The 21,079-nt window shown below is 40.9% G+C and overlaps 1 protein-coding gene and 1 long non-coding RNA gene across 4 annotated transcripts in view; both read left to right on the top strand.

Moving 5' to 3' along the window:
* The window catches only part of WARS2 (tryptophanyl tRNA synthetase 2, mitochondrial), an 85,067-nt gene that overhangs the window by 61,530 nt on the left and 2,458 nt on the right, over nt 1–21,079 (top strand). For 2 of the 3 annotated variants that reach the window (XM_040998522.1, XM_040998521.1), the window contains exons 3-5: nt 5,913–5,993; nt 13,083–13,168; nt 20,418–20,536. In XM_040998522.1, the coding sequence (XP_040854456.1) occupies nt 5,913–5,993; nt 13,083–13,168; nt 20,418–20,536 (286 nt within the window). The remainder of the gene's footprint in view (nt 1–5,912; nt 5,994–13,082; nt 13,169–20,417; nt 20,537–21,079) is intronic. The other variant, XM_040998523.1, reaches the window with a different exon arrangement.
* Nucleotides 11,396–11,866, top strand: LOC121168418. The gene is made up of 2 exons (XR_005885722.1): nt 11,396–11,605; nt 11,712–11,866. It is a non-coding gene; the product is annotated as an uncharacterized LOC121168418 (long non-coding RNA).

Here is a 21,079-nt window from a genome sequence, read left to right as displayed (position 1 = left end):
AAAGCCATTATCAATATCGACGATACGAGATGAAGACATGGAAGTGTTACCAGCAAAGGAATTGATGAAAATAATGCTAAAATTTCTCAGAGACGTGGACACAAAGCTGGAAGACTTCCAGAACCGCATAATCACCGAAATACAACAAATCAAAACCAAACTGGATGCCCAAGATAATAAAATTGAAAGCCTCATCAACAGAATAAATGCGGCAGAGGAAAGGATCTCTGACACAGAAGACACACAAAATGAAGGTGCCCAGCGAATTAAACAGCTGGAGACAAACCTCAGCAAAACTAATAAAATGATGCAAGAGATGAAGGATTACCTTAGAAAATTGAATATTCGGATCATCGGCCTCCCCGAGGGAGTAGAAAGAGAATCTGGGATGCAAGCAGTGCTTGATGAAATTATACAGGAAAACTTCCAAAACACTTGGAACACGAATCCACCCCGCATACAGGATGGACAGAGAACTCCCAACAGATATGATCCAAAGAGATCTTCACCCAGACACACGGTGCTCAAGTTCTACTCCAATGAAGACAAAGAAGGAATCCTGAGACAAGTACGAAGTAGAGAAAAGATCACATACAGGGGAAAACCCATCAGAATCACTGCTGACTTCTCCGAAGAGACCCTACAAGCAAGGAGAGAATGGACAAAGATCTTCCAAGTCCTGAAACAAAACAACTGTCAACCAAAAATAATCTACCCAGCAAAGATCTCATTTGTATATGAGAACGAAATCAGATACTTCAATAGCAAAGAAAAACTAGAAGAATATGTCTACACAAAACCAGCTGTGCAAAGTCTCCTTAGAAATGCGCTAGTCCCGGACAAAAAGGAGGCAAATCACAAACAAAGTTGGCAAATAAGAAGGTCTCCAAACTAAAGGCCACACGAACAAGACAATTACATAGGCAACAACACACACACAACACAATCACATGGCAGGGCAAAATTGCAACCTCTCAATTTTAACTCTCAACACAAATGGTCTAAATTCACCAATCAAAAGACAGAGATTAATAGAATGGATCATCAAACAAGACCCAACCATCTGTTGCCTACAAGAAACGCATCTAACCAGAAAGGATGCAAAGAAACTGAAAGTGAAGGGATGGAAAAAGATATTTCACGCCAATAGACGAGAAAAAAAAGCTGAGGTAGCTATCCTAATTTCAGACGAGATAGATTTCATTCTAACTAACATCAAAAGAGACAGGGAAGGCCACTTTATACTGGTGAAAGGAAAGATCCATCAAGAAGCAATCACCATCATTAATGTTTATGCACCGAATCTTAATGCACCTACTTACGTAAAGCAATTACTTACAGACTTAAGGGAAGACATAGACACCCGCACAATTCTTGTAGGTGATCTCAACACACCTCTAACAACAATGGACCGGTCTACGAAACAAAAACTCAACAAAGAAACAACAGAGCTCACACAAACAATAGAACAACTGGACTTAGTAGACATATATAGAACTTTTTATCCTAAGGCCACAGACTATACCTTCTTCTCAGCGGTGCATGGCACCTTCTCCAGAATCGACCACATGATAGGACATAAAGCGAATCTAAACAACTTCCAAAACATTAGTATCATACCATGTACCCTCTCAGACCACCATGGGATGAAACTGGAAATCAACAACTCAAAACTCCCCAGGAAGTATAGGCACTCTTGGAAATTGAACAATATGCTATTAAACGAACAATGGGTCAGAGAAGAAATTAAAGATGAGATCAAAAAATTTATGGAAACCAATGAAAACTCTGATACAACATTCCAAAACTTGTGGGACACTGCCAAAGCAGTGCTACGAGGTAGATTCATCGCAATCGGAGCGCATGTCAAGGCCCAAGAAAGACGCCAAATACAGGAACTAACCTCACACCTCCAGGATCTGGAAAAACAGCAGCAGAAGAGTCCCACGCACAATAGGAAACAAGAAATCATCAAAACAAGGGAGGAGATAAACCAAATAGAAATCAAAAAAACTATACATAAAATCAACAAATCAAAAAGTTGGTTTTTTGAGAAAATAAACAAAATAGACACTCCACTGGCCCGATTGACCAAAAAAAAAAAACAAGAGAAAGTGAGAATCAATAGCATTAAAGATGAAAAAGGCAACATAACAACAGACACTGCAATCATTAAGAAAATAATTAGAAATTACTACAAAGAACTGTACTCCCACAAATTTGAGGACCACCAAGAAATAGAAAAGTTCTTGGACTCCCACCACCTACCAAAACTCAGTCCGGAGGCATCTGCAGAATTAAATAAACCCATAACCGAGGTAGAGATTGAAACAGTCATCAAGGATCTCCCAACGAAAAAAAGCCCAGGCCCAGACGGCTTCACTACAGAATTCTACAAAACATTCCGAACAGAACTAACCCCAATCCTCTACAAGCTCTTCAAAACAATAGAGGAGGAAGCAACCCTCCCAAACTCATTCTATGAAGCCAACATCACCTTAATCCCAAAACCGGACAGAGAACCATCAGAGAAGGAAAACTACAGACCTATTTCTCTGATGAACATTGATGCTAAAATTCTCAACAAAATCCTAGCCAATAGAATTCAAAAAATCATCAGACAGATCATTCATCCGGATCAAGTAGGATTCATCCCTGGAATGCAGGGATGGTTCAACATTCGGAAATCCATAAATGTTATAAACCATATCCAAAAACTGCAAAACAAGAACCACATAATAGTTTCAATAGATGCAGAAAAAGCCTTCGACAAAATCCAACACCTCTTCATGCTAAAAACTCTAGCCAAAGTAGGCATAGACGGGAAAATCCACAACATAATCAAAGCAATTTATGAAAAACCCAACGCCAGTATCATACTGAATGGAGAAAAGCTAGAACCCTTCCCACTGCGATCTGGAACAAGACAAGGGTGCCCGCTATCACCACTGCTATTCAACATAGTCCTAGAGGTACTTGCAGAGGCCATAAGACAAGAAAAAGAAATCAAAGGCATACGTATAGGAAACGAAGAAGTCAAGCTTTCACTATATGCAGATGACATAATCCTGTACATAGAAAAACCAGGAGACTCAATACAGAAACTGCTAGAACTTATACGAGAGTTTGGCAGAGTGGCGGGGTACAAAATTAACGAATGAAAATCAACAGCCATAGTGTACGCAAATAACACCAAGATGGAAGAAGATCTAACCAACAGGATACCATTCAAAATAGCTGAGAGAAGTATGAAGTATTTGGGAATAAATCTAACCAAAAACGTAGGAGACCTATTCGAAGAAAACTACAAACTATTTAAAAAGGAAATTGAACAAAACCTCAAAAGATGGAACAACATCCCGTGCTCCTGGATAGGCAAAATCAATATCATTAAAATGTCTATACTGCCACAAGCAATATACATTTTCAATGCAATTCCAATCAAATTGCCCAAAACATTCTTCACGGAACTGGATACAATGATTCAAAAGTTCATCTGGAAACACAAAAAACCACGAATAGCTAGAACCATCCTGAAAAATAAGAAGTTAGCAGGGGGAATCACAATCCCGGACCTCTGGACATACTATAGAGCAGTGGTTATCAAAACAGCCTGGTACTGGCACAAAGACAGAAAGGAAGATCAATGGAATAGAATAGAAGCTCCAAAAGGGAACCCACACAAATACAACCAATTAATCTTTGACAAAAAGACCAATGACAACTCAAGCAAGTGGGAAGGCCTCTTTAGTAAATGTTGTTGGGACAACTGGCTGATAGCCTGTAGAAACAAAAAGATAGACCCACATCTATCACCATACACCAAGATCCAATCTACATGGATAAAAGACCTAAACCTACATCCAGAAACCTTCAAACTCTTGCAAGAAAATGTAGGAAATACCCTGCAAGACCTAGGAGTAGGTCCCAACTTTCTAAGAAGGACACCAAAAGCAATAGCAGTTGAGAACAGAATAAACAAATGGGACCTCATCAAACTAAGAAGCTTCTGTACAGCAAGGGAAACAATCAACAAAGTAAAAAAGCAACCCACAGAGTGGGAGAAGATCTTTGCACACGATATAGGCGATAGGGGGCTAATTTCCAGGATATACAAAGAACTTCAAAACAACCAAAAAACCAAAACGAACAAGCCACTCAAGAAATGGGCACGGGAAATGGGCAAACATTTCACAAAGGAACAAATCCAAATGGCAAACAAACATATGAAAAAATGTTCCAGCTCCCTAGCAATAAGGGAAATCCAAATTAAAACATCGATGAGGTACCACCTAACACCAGCAAGATTGGCCCACATAAACAAGAACACCAACGACGCCTGCTGGCGAGGATGTGGGGAAAAGGGAACCCTACTCCACTGCTGGTGGAGCTGCAAATTGGTACAGCCTCTATGGAAATCAGTCTGGAGAACACTCAAACAACTCAAAATCTGCATACCATATGACCCAGCAATAGCACTCCTAGGAATATATCCAAAACACCTGTTTTACGACAAACCAACATGCATCCCTATGTTCATTGCAGCACAATCAGTAATTGCAAAAACATGGAAGCAACCAAAATGCCCATCAGCAGAAGATTGGATAAGAAAGCTTTGGTTCATCTACTCCATGGAATACTACTCAGCTATTAAAAAAAACAAAATGCAGTTCTTTGTGGCTAAATGGGCACAACTGGAAACTATAATGCTAAGGGAAATGAGTGAATCCCAAAAGATTAGATACCACATGTTTGCCTTGATTTAACGTGTAATTTTTGTTTGGTTGTTTGTTATTTTTTGAACCTGTCATTGATACTGTCTCAACCCAGATGTTTCGAAGAATGGAACTTGCATTATTTTTAACATATTGTTTACCCAATACTATGTCAATTAATTCCATAATGTTGTATAATGATACTGAGGCCTTGTTGGGGCTTTTAACTGACCGGATCTTTACTCTGTTAGACCTATCTTCAGACCATAGAAGGTCTCCCCAAGAGGCCACTGAACTTATCTGGACAATAGGACACGGAACTTTATGCTAGGCATGTGTTTGCAAGCAATGAATCTCAACTGAACTTGAACTATGGTTATGCAACAAGGTGGAGGAATCCACCATGGGGGGAGGGGTGTGGGAGGGGTGGGGGGAATCCCCAGCGCCTATGGAGCTGTACTACATAATACAATGTAAGCAACAATAATAAAAAAAAAAAAAAAAAAGAACCTTTTTGAATGCGTATTTGATGGCATGAAAATGTGCTTCCTAAATTTCAAATCACTCCAGAGCTGAAGATTTAAATATTTAGTTGTTTTAGAAAAAGAACTGTATTTGTTTGAAAGAGTTAAAGAAAGAAAGGGAAGAACAGAGATGAAGGAAAGAAAGAGAGAGAGAGAGATCTTCCAGGTGCTGGTTCACTCCCCAGATTTCCACAATGGACAGAGCTGAGTTAGACCAAAGCCACGAGCCAGTAGCTTCGCATGGGTCTCCAATAAACGTGGCAGGAATCCACACTTCGGGTCATCTTCTGCTGCTTTTCCCAGATCATTAGCAGGGAGCTAGATGGGAGGCGCGGGGTGTGTGTGTTTTCTCAGTAACTGGCTTTTTAACATCGCAGTTGGAACACAGTGGAACTCTCTCACTGAAGATGCTAAAATGGAGTCTGACCACCCTATTGCAAAAGGTGCCGAGGAGATTTTCAACACTAAATTTGTTATTCTGTCAGCAGGCTTTTATGATTTCTTCTTAATCTACAAAATCAAGAATTTGGAGAAAATCTCCTTTCACTTGTTATCTGTTGATATATTAAGCTGTTTTCAGCCATTGAAGAATATATCCATTGTCTTTAGTAGTTTTTCTCACGTGTGTAAAACTATTGGTCACTTCTGTTAACGCTGTGTTTTATTTCTTTAGGTACCTGAACACACACAGTTAAGTTGGATCCTTACCTGCATGGTCAGATTGCCTCGGTTACAGCATTTACACCAGTGGAAGGTAAATGCCAGTGATCTAATTAATAAATAGAAGGAAAAGTGTTTTTGTTTATTTTCTGTTAAAGTGGGGGGGGGCGGAGGATCATGAATTTCTTCTCCTTCTAATCTGTCTCCCAACCACTGCCATGCTACCTCCTAATGGTTAAAATAGCATCTGTTTTTAAAAAATTAATCATTTTTAGTATTATTTTCCATTAGTTGTAGGTGTAGGGATTCCCCCTTCCACCTGCCTTTCCTCCCCCCTCATTTTCCATCTCCCAATGATTTCCCCCATATTACTACAATAGTATAATTACGATGGTATTATAGGTACAGGCAGGGGTAGAAAATCTGTCGTATTGTCAAGGTACATGTAACAGTTTCATTGGGAGTCCTCCTTCTGTTCAGGAGTGGAGATGCATACTGTAGCATATCTTCACTTCCCGTATGCTAGTCTCCATTATACAATTCATCTACGAGACTATATGTACATACATGTTTACCTATATACCTATTTCTTTTGTATTTTGCATGAAGATTGCCCTCTATCAGAAGAAAATATATTTGTTCTTTTGGGACAAAACTCTCTAGTTGGGAACACTTTGTTACAAATGGTAGAATTCCATTCTTTTTATTGGCTTGACTATATTCTATAGAGTAGATGTACCACAGCTTCTGTACCCACTTCTCTTTCAGTGAACATTTGGGTTGTTTCCATTTCTTCACTATTGTGGATTGTGCTGCTCCAAATATAGGACTACTGGTCACTTTTTCATATGAAAATTTCATTTCCTTTGGATACATTCCCAGGAGAGGGAAAGCTGAGTCATCAGCTTTCAGTTCTTTGAGCACTCTTCACACTTCCGAAGTGGTTGTACTAGCCTACACTCCCACTAACACTGACGTTGGGCACCTTTCTCTCCACGTCAGCACTAGCAAGTGGTGTTAGAGTTCTCAATGTAGGCCAGTCTCCGTGGGGTTAAGTGGGACTACAGTGTGTTTTTTGTTTATTTCCCTGACAATTAGGGAGCCTGGGCATTTTTTCTTAGGTTTATTAGCCATTTGAATTTGTTCTTTTGAAAAATGTCTGCCATTCCCTTTGCCCATTTCACAGGGCTGTTTGTTTTACTGTTGTTGATTTTCTGAAGCTCTTTGTAAATCCTGTATGTTAGTCCCCTGTCTGTTGTGTAGTGTGCAAGTATTTTATCCTATTCCGCTGGTTGCTTCTTCACTTTGTTGATCATCTCCTTGGCTGTACAGAAGTTTCTTAGTTTGATGTAGTCCCATTTACTTATTTTAGTTTTGACATCCTATACTTTTGGTGACTTTCCTAATGCCTGTATATTAGAGTGCTTCCTATGTTTTCCTCCAATAGGTGGATCATTTCTAGGTACAGATTTGGATCCTTAATCCATTAAGAACTGATTTTTGCATGATGTGACAGGTGGAGTTCTTCTTACTTCTGCGACCTGCTGGCCAATTGTCCCAGTATCATTTGTTGAGACCAGCCTTTTTCCCTGAATTACTTTCAGTTCTCTTGTTGAAGATTTGTTGGTTGTACATATGTGGGCTTTCTTCTGGAGTTTTTATTCTGTTTTATTGATCATATCAGTTTTTGTACCAATACCACACTGTTTTGATTGCTACTACCCTGTAGTATGTCCTGAGGTCTGGAATTGTGATTCCTCCAGCTTGATTTTTATTCTTCAGGATAGCTTTGCCTATTTGTGCATTTGGAACTCATAAGAGAATTTTGTAGGGTAATAGGGAACAAAATCGATGAAATAGCATCTTCAGGCTTTATGTTTCAGGGTATTAATAGAAAGTAAAAGTGTTCATCAAGATTGTTTTGATTTTTAAAAAAATCTTATTGTTCATTTCCATCTCCAGTTGAATCAGTTACCTTTGGATGGACTTGGTAATGACTCAACCTATAATTAATTAACAATCACAAGTTCGGGATTGCTGGACCCTGCTGTTGCCTCCTATCCCCACTGGAATTAACTGACAATGAGAAAACATTGTTTTCATTGTGGGCAGAAGAGACAACATATTTTATTTAACATTGAAATAAGTTGAATCCAGGCAGCAGTTCAAACCCACAGAAAAATTAAAACTGCACTTTTTCTAAGAAGTTAAGCTGAGAAAGATAAATAGTCGATTTTGTTTTGTGGCTTTTTTCCTTTGTTGATTTTTTTTTATTGCTTTTCATTTAAAGGACTGTATAGTAACTGTATAGTAGAGACTGTCACATACAGATGTAAAGATACAATGCAATATGTATCTCTATTTACAAATCAAAGATGGATTTCCAATGAAACTGTTGAATGTATCTTGACAATAGAATGTTGGATTCTCTGCCACTGTCCATGCTTACAATGTCAAGATATACTTATTTGATAGGATGATGGACTTATGACTGATTGTGAAGGACTGTACTATTGTGAAGACATGGGAGAAATTAGTGGGGGCTTGGGATCTTGAGAAGGAAGGGAACTGTTTCATGGAATAATAAAATTAATTTTTCAAAGCCATACTTTTTAAAGAAGTTCAGCTGAGGAAGATAAATTGGATAACTCATAGCACTTTATTTTCGTTTATTTTTACAATTGGATAACTCCAAGCTAGGTGGGCCCCATGCCAACGTTAACTCAGCTTCAAGCCTATTTCAAGCATATTTTTAGGACCGTTGGTTTCCATAGAAGTTAGTGATCAGAAGCCTTCACTTGGGACAGAAAAAAAACAAAAAACTTTTTTATTTAATGCTTTGTGATTTTTTTTTTAAGATTTATTTTATTTTTATTGGAAAGTCAGACATACAGAGAGGAGAGACAGAGAGGAAGATCTCCCATCCGATGATTCACTCCCCAAGTGAGTACAACGGCCGATGCTATGCTGATCTGAAGCCAGGATCCAGGAACTTCTTCTGGGTCTCCCACATGGGTGCAGGGTCCCAAGGCCCTGGGCCATCCTCAACTGCTTTCCCAGGCCACAAGCAGGGAGCTGGATTGGACGTGGAGCTGCCAGGATTAGAACCGGCGCCTCTATGGGATCCCAGCAAATTCAAGGCGAGGACTTTAGCCACTAGGCCACACCGCCGGGCCCAAAAAAACAAAAAACTTTAAAGTGACAGTGCCCAAGTATAATTCTTCTGTTAAACCACCCCCGCCCCGCCAACCACCAACTTGATGGAATTAGGTTAGAAGGCATAGGGAAACATAGTAGGTTATGCTTCTGCCTTTGGTGCCAGCATCCCATATTGGCAACAGTTTGAGTCCTGGATGCTCCACTTCCAAATCAGCACCCTGCTAACGCACCTCAGAAAACAGCAAAAGATAGCTCAAGCCCTTTGGTCCTTGTACCCATATGGGACATTTAGAGGAAGCTCCAGGCTCGTGGCTTCAGCAGTTGCAGCCTTTTGGGGAGCAACTCTGCCTTTAAAATAAAATTAATAAATGCTTTTTAAAAAAAAAAAAAAAAAAAGAAGTAGGCAGGGGCTTTAGTGATTAAATTGTAAGGACTGAGCCCTCTTGTGTGCGACTAATGCCTTTATGAAAGAGAGGCACATGCCCAGACATTGTTGACAAAACAAGAAGAGTGACCTAACCAGATGCTGAGCTTTGCCTTAATCATAGGTACCCCAGCCTCTGAGCTCTGAGACATGAAGTTCTGCTGTTTATAAGCCACCCAGGCTATGGCAGGTGATTACAGCATCCTGGACAAACACTGAATAAATAAGGCATGACTGGTAGTGTTATGGATTCATTACTGGCCAGAAATTAGAAATGACATTTGTAATGTTCTCTACCATGTTGGGTTTTCTTGGTTGTTCATTTTAGGCCTGGCTTTTCCATTGCATCATGATATCTGACACTAAGTTTAATGCTGGAAATCCTGCTTATAGGAACTGAATACCAATTTAATGAGGTCTGATCCCACTATTTAATGAGATCTGATCCCACTATTTCAAACAAGCACAATAATATTGAGGAAAAGCCTTTCCCCTAGTCCATCGTTTTGTGTTTGTGGGGGAAAACAGGGATGTCAGTCCCAGTCTTGTGTCAGGGCATGTAACTGCTACTCTTGTCCTTCTTGCCTTTAAGCTTGTGTCATTCTGGGTGCTGGAGTGATGGCATTCAGCAGTCCCTTCTTGTGGCTTGCGGTCTGCTTGGGAAGAAACATATCTAAAAGTCATAAGAAAGTGTGCCAAGTGCAGAATTCCAGTGTTAGGGGAGAATCTGATAGACTCACCTGGTAAGATTTGGATCATGTCAGTGAGAGTAGAACAGCAGGATGAAAGATGGGGCTGGGTTTGCTGAGGCCAAGGTTGTTTGGAGGATAATGAGTAACAGATATGTAAGGCATCATGGGAACATAATAAGCACTCAATAAATATTAATGTCCTCCATATCCCCCCCTCTTCCCTTGTAATTTCAAGGCCAAGTATGCTAATATAAAAATCCTATAAATCTAGCACAGTAGCAAATTTTAGAAATTGGGTTCTGTTTCCATTTGCTCATATACAAATTAAGCTTTCATGGTCCCTACTCAGAGTGAACTGTGAATTGCCCTTTGTCATGAACCCTGCTGTTAGCGGGCATGTTGAAGGAGTTATATGACCAAGTTTTCAAATTTCCTTACTAGCTGTAAGCTAGAAACTACTTGAGATATAATCAGAGAAAATTGTTTGTGACTAAATTATGGAACACTGAAATTAAGATGGTTGAAGAGAGAAATTTTTACTTTTTCAAATGCATCCTTAAAGGGTGTGGCTACACACATTAGAGGAAGACTGATTTACTGAATTATGAACCACTGAACTTGGTTTTCAAAATCGTACCAGGATGTAACAGTTGGTTGGCCTGTCCTGTATTAGTTGGATTCTAAAGCAGTATGTTTGCATTTATTAAATGAATAAAATTTACTGATACACACATACACAATATTCCTTTCAAATCTTCGCTCAGAAAACCAAATTATAAAAGAAGAAAGGAAAGCAGGAAGGAGAGAGGAAGGGAGAAAACCAAACTATAAGCCAGGAATGTTCAGCTGAAGCTAAAAGTTCTTATATAGCTGATGATTAAATATTTCTGAAATCACCTCTAGTATTTCTTCTCCATTAAGAAATTATTTTGGGGACAAATGGCTCAATGGCTTAATCCTGACCTTGCAAGTGCAGGGACCTCATATGGGTGTCGATTTATGTCCCAGCTGCTCCTCTTCCTGTCCAGCTCCCTGCTCTGGCCTGGGAAAGCAGTAGAGAATGGTCGATGCCTTGGAACCCTGCATCTGCACGAGAGACCCATAGGAGTCTGTTGACTCCTAGATTCAGGTTGGCTCAACTCCAGCCTTTGCAACCATTTTGGAAGTGGATCAGCAGATGGAGAATCCTTCCTCTGTCACTCCTTCTCTCCATAGATCTGACCTGCCTTCCAATAAAAATGGATAAATCTTCTGAAAAAAAAAAAAAAGAAGAAGAAGAAATTTGGAGTGAGGGATATGTCACACAGTGGTTGAGATGCTGTCTGACATGCCAACATCTGCTGGCGTACCTAGGTTTGAGTTCTGGCTAGGTTCCCCATTCCAGCTGCTTGCTAACATGCAGTGTGGGAAGCAGCAGTAGTGGCTCAATGAGTGAATACACAGACACCCAAATATCAGACTTCCCAACTTCCAGCTTCTGCCCGAGTATTGAGAGCTTTTGGGGAGTGAACCAATGGAAGGGAAATCATTCACTCAGTTTGTCTAGCCAGCTATCCATCCTTCCCTGACTCTCTCTGTCTCTATGCTTCTCCCTTTCTAATAAAAAAAAATTTTAAGGAAATTACTTTGGTCTGTACAACCTATTTTCTTGATGAAAGTTACTTTGCCCTCAATGTTTAGACATTTTAATAACCCACAGACCAAGATAGGATTGGTGAGATTAAGATTTCTTAGTTACACCTTTTTTTAAACGTCATGATGTGTGTTTTTGTTTATTTTTCAATGTTTAGAGTTTCTTTTAAGTTTTCTTAAATGTTATTGTAAAGAATTATTACAGTTTGGTCAACGACATGATGTGTGACTTTTTTGGAGGTTTTCACAGACAATAAGGCTTTTGATGCTAACTCATGTTACTTTGACGAAATTTAATTTCATGATGATTTCTGAACTTGTCTGAAATCTGCAGTTCATCTGATATGGAACCTAGAAAAACCCTGTTCTTGCTTTAAGAAAATAAGAAAGAAATAGAGTGGCCATGCAGGCTCCTTTAAAGTGACAGAGGTGAAGCCAGCTCTCCTCACTTCTACCAAGCCTGGCGACAAGCAGGCAGACAAGACCAGCGTTGCTGAAAGGAACTGAGATGTGGCATTAGCGCAAACAGCTTCAGATCACACCAGGCTTGGCGTTGGAACTATGGCATAGGGAGTAAAGCCACCACTGCGATGTCAGAATGCCATGTGGGTGCAGGTTCAAGTCTCACTAGTTTGAGTCTTGGCCAGCTTCCTGTTATTGTACCTAGGAAAGCAGCACATGATGACCGAAGTACTTAGGCCCTTGCACCCACAGGAGAGGCCCTGAAGTTCATGGCTTCAGATCAGTCCACCTCCCACCATTGCCAACACCTAGGGAGTGAACCAGTGGGTGGATGATTTCTCACTGTCTTTTCCTCCCTCTTTGTCTCTATAACTCTGTCTTTCAAATAAACAGATAAATCTTTCATGAAAAGTTTTTCTTAATAGGGCTTGCATTGTGACATTGGGTTAAACCACCTCCTACGATGTCAGAGTCCCATGTGGGTGCCGGTTTGAGTCCTGATTGCCCTACTCCTAATCCAGTTCCCTGCTAATGCACCTGAGAAAGCAGTAGAAGTTGGCTCAGATACTTGGGCCACTGTACCCACAGGAGAGACCCAGAAGAAGCTCCTGTCTCCTGGCTTAAGCCTGGCCCAACCCTAGGCATTGCAGTCATTTCGGGGAATAAGCCAGCAGAGAGCTGATGCCTCTGTCCTTCCCTCTCCCTCTTCTTAACTCTGTTTCTCAAATAAATGAATCTTTCATAAAAAATTCTTAATTTAGCAATATAACTAAGTTGAAGTCAAACTCTTTCCATCCTCTTTTCACCCCAACAGGCGAAGACTGGTAAGCAGAAGCATGACGGAAGCGTGGGTCTGCTCACATACCCAGTCCTTCAGGCAGCTGACATTCTGGTGTACAAGTAAGGAGAGAGCCCACCCCGGTCTCATGGGTGCCCACGGTGACAAGGAGTGTTATCACCTGTCAGCAAGTGTTGGTTTATGGGAAAGGAACACAGAGAGGATAAGGCACATGAATCCATGCATAACCCCCAAGCCTAGGGACTAAATTATAGAAGCATATGTCAGCAAGGCACTAGTACTACTCGTAGTTCATACTTAAATAATACTGAATATGTATTGGAAACTATTGTAAGTGCTTTGTACACATTAATCTTCTCAAGAGTTTATCCAGTGTGTTTATGTGCAGTGATCATCCAGTTTACAGATGAGGATGGTGAGGCTCAAAGTGGTTTGATAATATTCCCAGGTCTTGAAGCTAGCAATGTTTGAAGCCTGGAGTTGAATCCAGGAAGTTTCTGGACAGTCTCTGTTCCTAACTGCTGTGCCAGATATATTTCCCCAGTGAGAATTAAATATTCAGTTCTCTAAAAATATGTATTTCTTGTCGATTTGACTTGATAGTACAGTGCTGTTCAGTAGAACTTGTTATGACTACAAAGATTATTTTTTTTTTTTTAAAGATTTATTTTTTATTATTTTTTCATTGGAAAGGCGGATATACACAGAGGAGAGACAGAGAGGAAGATCTTCCGTCCGATGATTCACTCCCCAAGTGAGCGCAACGGGCCGATACTATGCCGATCCGAAGCCAGGAGCCTCTTCCGGGTCTCCCACATGGGTGCAGGTTCCCAAAGCTTTGGGCTGTCCTCGACTGCTTTCCCAGGCCACAGGCAGGGAGCTGGAAGGGAAGCGGGGCTGCCGGGATTAGAACCGGCGCCCATATGGGATCCCGGGTGTGCAAGGCGAGGACCTTTAACCACTTGCGCCACCGCGCCGGGCCCTACAAAGATTATTTGTGACCACTTTTTCTTATCTTGAAGCCACCAGCCACAAATGGCTGTTGAGTATTTGGACTGCCACTAGTGAGACAAAAATTAAATTTTGAATTTTGTTAAATTCTGTTTAAATAGCCACCTATGGCTATTGTATTACACCCATAAGGTTGAAAGGCTTCTGACTCAATACAGGGTAACCTCACCTTTCCCAGCCCACTCTACTGACAGCCACAGCTGCCACCTGAGGGTCTCTAAAACATACATCAGAGGCTAGCCATCCCCTGCACTTTGTACAGCTGCCAGGACTCTACAAATGTAGGTGACTAAAATAAAATCAGCTTGGTTCACTGCAGCTCTTACTCTGCTGGTGTATGTTTCTTATCTTTTAACAGCCTTCCTTTCAAATTTAGGAATTCCTTAAGTATTTGATAATAGGTATCAGAGACAAGATTCCAATCCAGCTCTGATTTTCAGCCTATACTATTGCTGTATCTGTAATAGAGATTAAAAAGAAAAACTTGGAGATTTTGTTTTATTGTGTTTCAAGTATTTCTGGGTTTTTGAGAAAGTTCATAGACAACATGTCTGTGAACATTTATGTTATGTATAGTTATTTAGGTGGATATAGAACGATAAATAAAACCTTTGTGTCTTTTCTATCAGCAAGTCTCTGGCCTTTTCATACAAGGTTGATTCAAGTCAGTTATAGGTGGACCAGTGACCAAATCTAAGGGGAAAGCATGAAAGAGGAGCCTTCCAGATAAGCCTATAAAGTGTTTGTGTAATTGTTTTGGCAAACCTTCATAAGGAACTCAGGAGCAGAGGACTGACACCACCTTTGGCTTTCTCTCTTCTTCTCACTTCATATATACATTGAGATATAGGACTATGTCTCCCTGTCTCATACACAGACATAATTTTTATTAATAGACAACAAATACTTGTTTAGTGCCTGAGAAAACAGCACACTGCATGACCCTGATGACAAAGGGTGGAAAAAGTTAACATAACTTCAGCACGATGGACCAGACATCACAGTAGATATTGTATATGCCTTAGCTGTTTGGATTCTCAAAGAATTATGAGTTAGATAGGTATATTATTCCCGTTTTCTAAATAAAGTAATGAACTTTCAGAGCAGTGCAACTTCGAGTGTTCAGATAAAGATAAGAATGATTACCTGGGCTAATCAGATTCTCTTTTGCAAGAATTTGACCAAGTGGAAAAATGTGGACAGATGATAAGAAGATAAAGAAATCAGAAGCTGAACTGACATTTTAAAAATAAGGAATCAAAAGCCCCAGGAAGCTGAATAACCAGAGACAACAAACCAAATGAGAAGAACAAAACCCGTGGAAAGTTGAATGGTTGGTCAGAAACTATAGAGAAGTGAGTCACCCTGTTGAGGAGCAGTTCCATTGAAAGTACACGTTGGGGGAGCTGTCTTAAGAGTTTGTGAGTTTGTGAATGCTTTGGAGACTCCTAGTTTTTTTTTAACTACATCCGTACTCTATGTGGCCAACTGGCCTGGATTTTTACAAGATCCCAGTTGGTAGCTAGTCAAACCTCGGCTTCTGCATTCTACTAGCATTTACCCACCACGCAATACTTGAGCAGTTATTTCTCTTCTTTCTTGTTTCCTGCCCCTAGGGAAGAACCTGCAGTAAACTAGAACCCCACTGCAGGGTCAACCTGAAAACTTAGTGTCCAGGCTTCTGGTCCCTAAAAATCAAGAGACTGCCCAAAAGGAAGAAAGTTGTGTTGTGATGCCATTAAAAAACTCTCCAAAGAACAGTGAGAAGTGACCTGTACATTTTTAAGGGCAGAATGCATTTGATGTGACTTACCCTTTCAAAAGAAAACTGATTGAAATACGAGGAATATGCTGTAGGAGTAGCTGGAAGCATTTTAATTAGAGACTGACTCAAGGTGTGGGTTTGGACTTTGGCCCTGACAGTGAAGAGAAGAAGTAGGCCAATGAAAAAGATATGTAGGAGGTGAAACTGTTGAGCCTTCGCAGAGGACTGGCTGTGCGTGAGGGCAAGGGAAGCTGCTTGTGAGGGAGTTTTTGATGTCCTCAATAGCAGCAGTCTGTTCGTCACACTGGATAACTCACTTCTCCTGAGACCCCCTGACTGTTACAGCACAGCATTGATGGGCTGGCAGTCATTGAGATCAGCAGTGCCACAGCCTGTCCAGCTAGAAGAGTGCGTAGCTTTATTCCATTTACCGCTCCTCCTAAGGGTTCACACCTCGGAAAGGTCAGCATTCATTCTATCTCCATCTGCACCCAGCACCAGCCCTTTCCCAATTGAGATTCTTCAGTAAATAATCGCTGAAGTAGAAGGCTTTCCAGAATCCCCAGCAAGCCACCCGCAATAGGGAATTTATCCTTTTTGACAGGAGAAACACCACCAAAATCCCATCCTGGCTAGGCTGTTTGAAGGCAGCAGCACTAAATCTTCACAAACACAGCTGAAAAAAGTCGCAGAAAAAAGAGAGAGAGAAGAGAGGGAGAGCCAATCTGTGAGCACATATACACAGGCAAAGATTATTCATCTGGACACTAATGCTGCCAGAGGGTGGGGTGGATCCCAAGTCAACGTAGACGCAATAAGGAACTAAGCAAAAGAAAAATGGTTTAGTCACCAGAGAAGATCAGACGCATTATTACATGACAGAAGTTATAACAATCAAAATTATGAAAGACTTTTGTTTTATGTTGTGTCTGAGAAGGCACAGTCAGGGTAAGAGGAAAAAATGGAGAAAAAGAGTAGACCTATTAATATGGATATCATTATGTAGGGTATAAATTTTTAAAGCACAGCACTAAATTATTAGGGAAACGAAGGCAAAGGAGAGGGGTTGGGAATGTGAAAAACATAAGCTTCCATAAGTGCGTAGAATCAAAGACAGGCTGCGTTAATGTAAAGTGTAAACTCAATGGATGGGAAGTAAAGGCCAAGATGAATTACAGGGGGGGAGGGGAGAGGAGAGGAGGCTAGAAACAACCAAGCTGAAATCAGATGAAAATGCCAAGTGCAGCAATGGGACCAGGTGAAAAAAATTAAAATTTTTTAATCCTTTCTCAAAAAAGGCAGTTCCCCGCAGAATTGGAAGAAAAAGGCAAGGATCCAACATCAGGCAAAATGCATGCCGCATCATTATGAAAACTAAATGTGTTTTCTGTTTAGTTTGGTTGCTTTATGAATCTGGAACCATTTTGACATGTGGAAATATTCATTCTGATGTGCTTAAAGTGTATTGATTATTGTAATTGTTTTTTCTGTGTTAGTTGCAGTCCATTGTGATTTCCTATGGGCTACTGTAATTGCTTTCTTAACCTGCTCTGTTGGCTAATTTGGCTTGGGAAATCAGAGTGACCTGTGAGATTCAGCCCCACCATACAGTTACCAGACAAGGGTAGCAGAGTCCAGCCAGAAAAGAGGAATTTGCATGGATGAGCCATGTGCAAGGACAGTGAGAGCAGGGCTCTGAGGAGAATGCGGTGAGGAGTGTCTTGTTACTGTTACCGCTCACTGAGCCACTCCATGCAGAAGAGAGCAATGGATGAGCACCGTTTTGTAGAATTTCCTGCATTTATTTATTGACCCAGAAAGAAGAAATAAACACTCCTTGATCCACTACCAGGTCCCTGCATTTGGCTCTTGCATTTATTGTCCTGTCCCTGTTTGCTTTCAATTAACAGAGTTCTCAGAATTCCTGTAATGAGCCAATTTGGGGATTACACAATCAGATCCATGAATTATCAGTTTCAAGTAGGCTTCCACCGTGGCAGAGTTGCTGCTCAGCTCTGTGACTGTCTCTAGTGTTATGCTTCAATATTGGTCTGTATGAGTTCGCTGTGAAAGATGAAAAGGAAATGATTCTATTTGAGAAAAGCCTCTGTGTGTCCTACCCCAGGGTCTCTTACAGTGTAGTACATTCATCATCGTGTAATTGATCTTTTTGAAAAGATGTATTTGTTCGAAAGGCAGAATGACAGAGAGAAAGAGAGAGACAAACTGACAGAAATGTTCCATTCTCCAATTCACTCCCTAAATGAGTATAACAGCTGGGGCTGAGCCAGCAGCCCAGTAACTCCATCCAGGGCTCCCACGTGGGTGTCAGGGACCCAAGTTCTTGAGTTGTCATCCGCTGCCTCCCAGGTACATTAATAGGAAGCTGGAGCAAACCAAAAGCAGCCAGGATAGAACCGGTACTTCGCTATGAGGTACAAACACCGCAAGTGGCCACTTAACATACTGCACCAGTTCCTACACTTGTCTTTCATTTTGTCAGATATCAACCATGAATGTTGTTTGCGTATAAATAAAATACAAATGTTGTGGTACAGTGAGCTGGACTACTACCTGTGATGCTGGCATCCCATATAATGATGCTAGCAGCTAGTTCCAGCTGCTTTGTTTCTGATCCAGCTTCCTGCTAGTGTGCCTGGGAAAGTATTGAAAGATGATACAGGTACTCTCACTTATTGAGAGACCCATGGAATCCCTGGCTCTTGGCTTCATTCTGGCCTTGCTTGGGTTGTTACAGCCATTGAGAGAGTGAACCAGTAGATGGAAGATCTATTTCTGTCACTCTGCCTTTCATATAAGTAAAATAATACCAGTGGCTTGTAGGTATTGAGCTCTAACTATCAAGCAGTATACTTTCTAGTCCTTGATGCAGCCATATAAGGTTAGCACCATAATGATTTCTGTATCACAAAGGAAATAAAAGGTTGGAGTGAGCTATTTGTCTATTGGTAACTTAGATCACTTGTCTCCTCCAAAACTAACACTAGAATCCAGTATGATCATGAATTTGGAGACTGTCTTTCAGTAAGTTTGTGTCTTTAGTACATGTGGAATGTCTCTTAACTGAAATGTTTGAAAAGAAGTGTTTCAGATTTTGAATTTTTTGAAAAAAAATTTGGAAATCTGCATATGGTGGCAGGAGTCATGTCAGTGCTCAAACGTTTTGCATTTTGGATTTTTGGATTAGAAATGCTCAACCTATACTCTATGCCTATACGTCTATAAAAAATATGTATGGGCTGGCATTGTGATGTAACTTATCAAGATACTGTTTGCAGTGCTGGCATTCCCTGTGGGTTCAAGTCCCAGTTGCTCCTCTTCTGATCAAGCTCCCTACCAATGCACCTGGGAAAAAAATAGAAGATGGCCAAACCCAACACAATGGCCTAGTTGCTAAATTTTTACTTTGCATGCACCAGGATCCCATTTGGGTGCTTGTTCATGTCTTGGCTGCTCCAATTCCCATCCAGCTCCAGGCTTGTGGCCTGGGAAAGAAGTTGAGGATGGCACAAAAGGCTGGGACCCTGCACCTGGAGGAAGTTCTTGGGTCCTGGCTTTCGATTGGCTCAGCTCTGGCCATTGTGACCACTTGAGGAGTGGAACATCTCTATTTGTCTCTTTTTCTCTGTAAATCTTCCTTTTCAATTATAATAAATGAATAAATTGTTATAAAAAAGCAGTAGAGGATGGCCCAAGTACTTGGGCCCCTGTTCTCTTTGTGGGAGAGCTGAATGGAGTTCTCTGTCCCTAGCTTTTCAGCCTGATCCAGCTCTGTCAGTTCTGGCCATTTGGGTAAGTCAGTGAAGGGAAGATCTCTAATTCTACCTTTTAAGTACATCTTTAAAACTTAATATTTTTATTTTTTCTTTGAAGGCACGCATAAACATATTTTCCTGAGTTTCTTGTCTATTCCACATTACTTTTGAAATCCGTTTACATTGTGCCTGAAGATTTTGTTCAGCTCGGGGCCTTACAGCCTATTGCTTGTCCTGTGATTACAGTTTGCTTCAAAGTGAAGGATAGTCACAAACAGGTTATTCCTTCTTGAGTGCATTATTCGTTGCGTGAGTGCAAGAGTACAAGGGGCGGGGGTGGGGAGACTTGCCTGATGTGCTTTCTGCCACCTTTGATTTGAAGGATGGGGTAGGCAGTCTTTCAAGTGTGAGCCACAGCTCCGAGGTAAGAAGCATCTGGCCGGGACTGGGATAATGTGTTCTGACTGGAGCGAGAGCGAGGACTGGTTTTAAAGTACAATTATGCTGAGAGCATATGCTGCCTCAGATCCCCTTCCTCCCTCGCAGCAAGGCCCTGTCATGCGGGTGTTGATGGCTGTATCCCTCGGCTGTGGGAAAAGCAGAGCTAGGGGAGACAAACATCTCTTTGGCATTTGTCTACTGCAGAGATAAAGACTCGGTCTCAACATTCCCTCTGTAGTTGGTGAACATTTGTTGAACACCAACAGTGAAATAGGCACAGGAAATGCAGCTGCTTGCAATATCATTTCCTTCTAAGAAGGAGCCTTGCTGAGTTTCTCTGTCTGTCTTTTATTAAAGGTCCACACACGTTCCTGTCGGGGAGGATCAAGTCCAGCACATGGAACTAGTTCAAGACCTAGCACAAGGTTTCAACAAGAGATATGGGGAGTTCTTTCCAGTGCCCAAATCCATCCTCAGTGAGTAACAGACATACAATTGTTAAATCAGAGTGTATTTTGAAGAAAGTGTCGAGTAATGGATGGAGGCTTGGAACTTTCTCAGTTTTAAACTTGACTTTCTCTCGAACTGGCTTCAGGATTTGTAACTAGAAATCCTCACAATTTTCTGTAAAGTAGACTGTGTTGGATTATTGGAAAAAGACAACTAAAAATGTTTAAAAAGTATAGGACTAACTAAAGTTCACATTTTCTGTGTAAAGTATTATATAGTATAATATCTCCTATATGGTAGAGCGGATACCTTTTTTTAAGTTTTATTTATTTGTAAGAGTGACAAAAACACCACACATATTTGTACACACACACACACACACTTGCATCCTCTACCCACTGATTCACTTCCAAATGCCTGCAACAGCCAGAGCAGGGTCAGATCTCTATCTGGTCTCTATCCAGATCTCCCACATAGGTGGCAAGGATCCAAGCTCTTCAGCCATCTTGCTCTGCCTTTCCAGGAACATTAACAGGGACCTGGATCAGAAACAAAGCAGCAGGGATTCA

This window comes from Ochotona curzoniae, unplaced genomic scaffold (genome assembly GCF_017591425.1).
Source record: "Ochotona curzoniae isolate NIBS_2020 unplaced genomic scaffold, NIBS_Ocur_1.0 scaffold_1037, whole genome shotgun sequence".
Taxonomy (NCBI): Eukaryota; Metazoa; Chordata; class Mammalia; order Lagomorpha; family Ochotonidae; genus Ochotona; species Ochotona curzoniae.
Note: the sequence above shows the minus strand (reverse complement) of the source record. Positions and strands in the feature narration are given on the sequence as shown.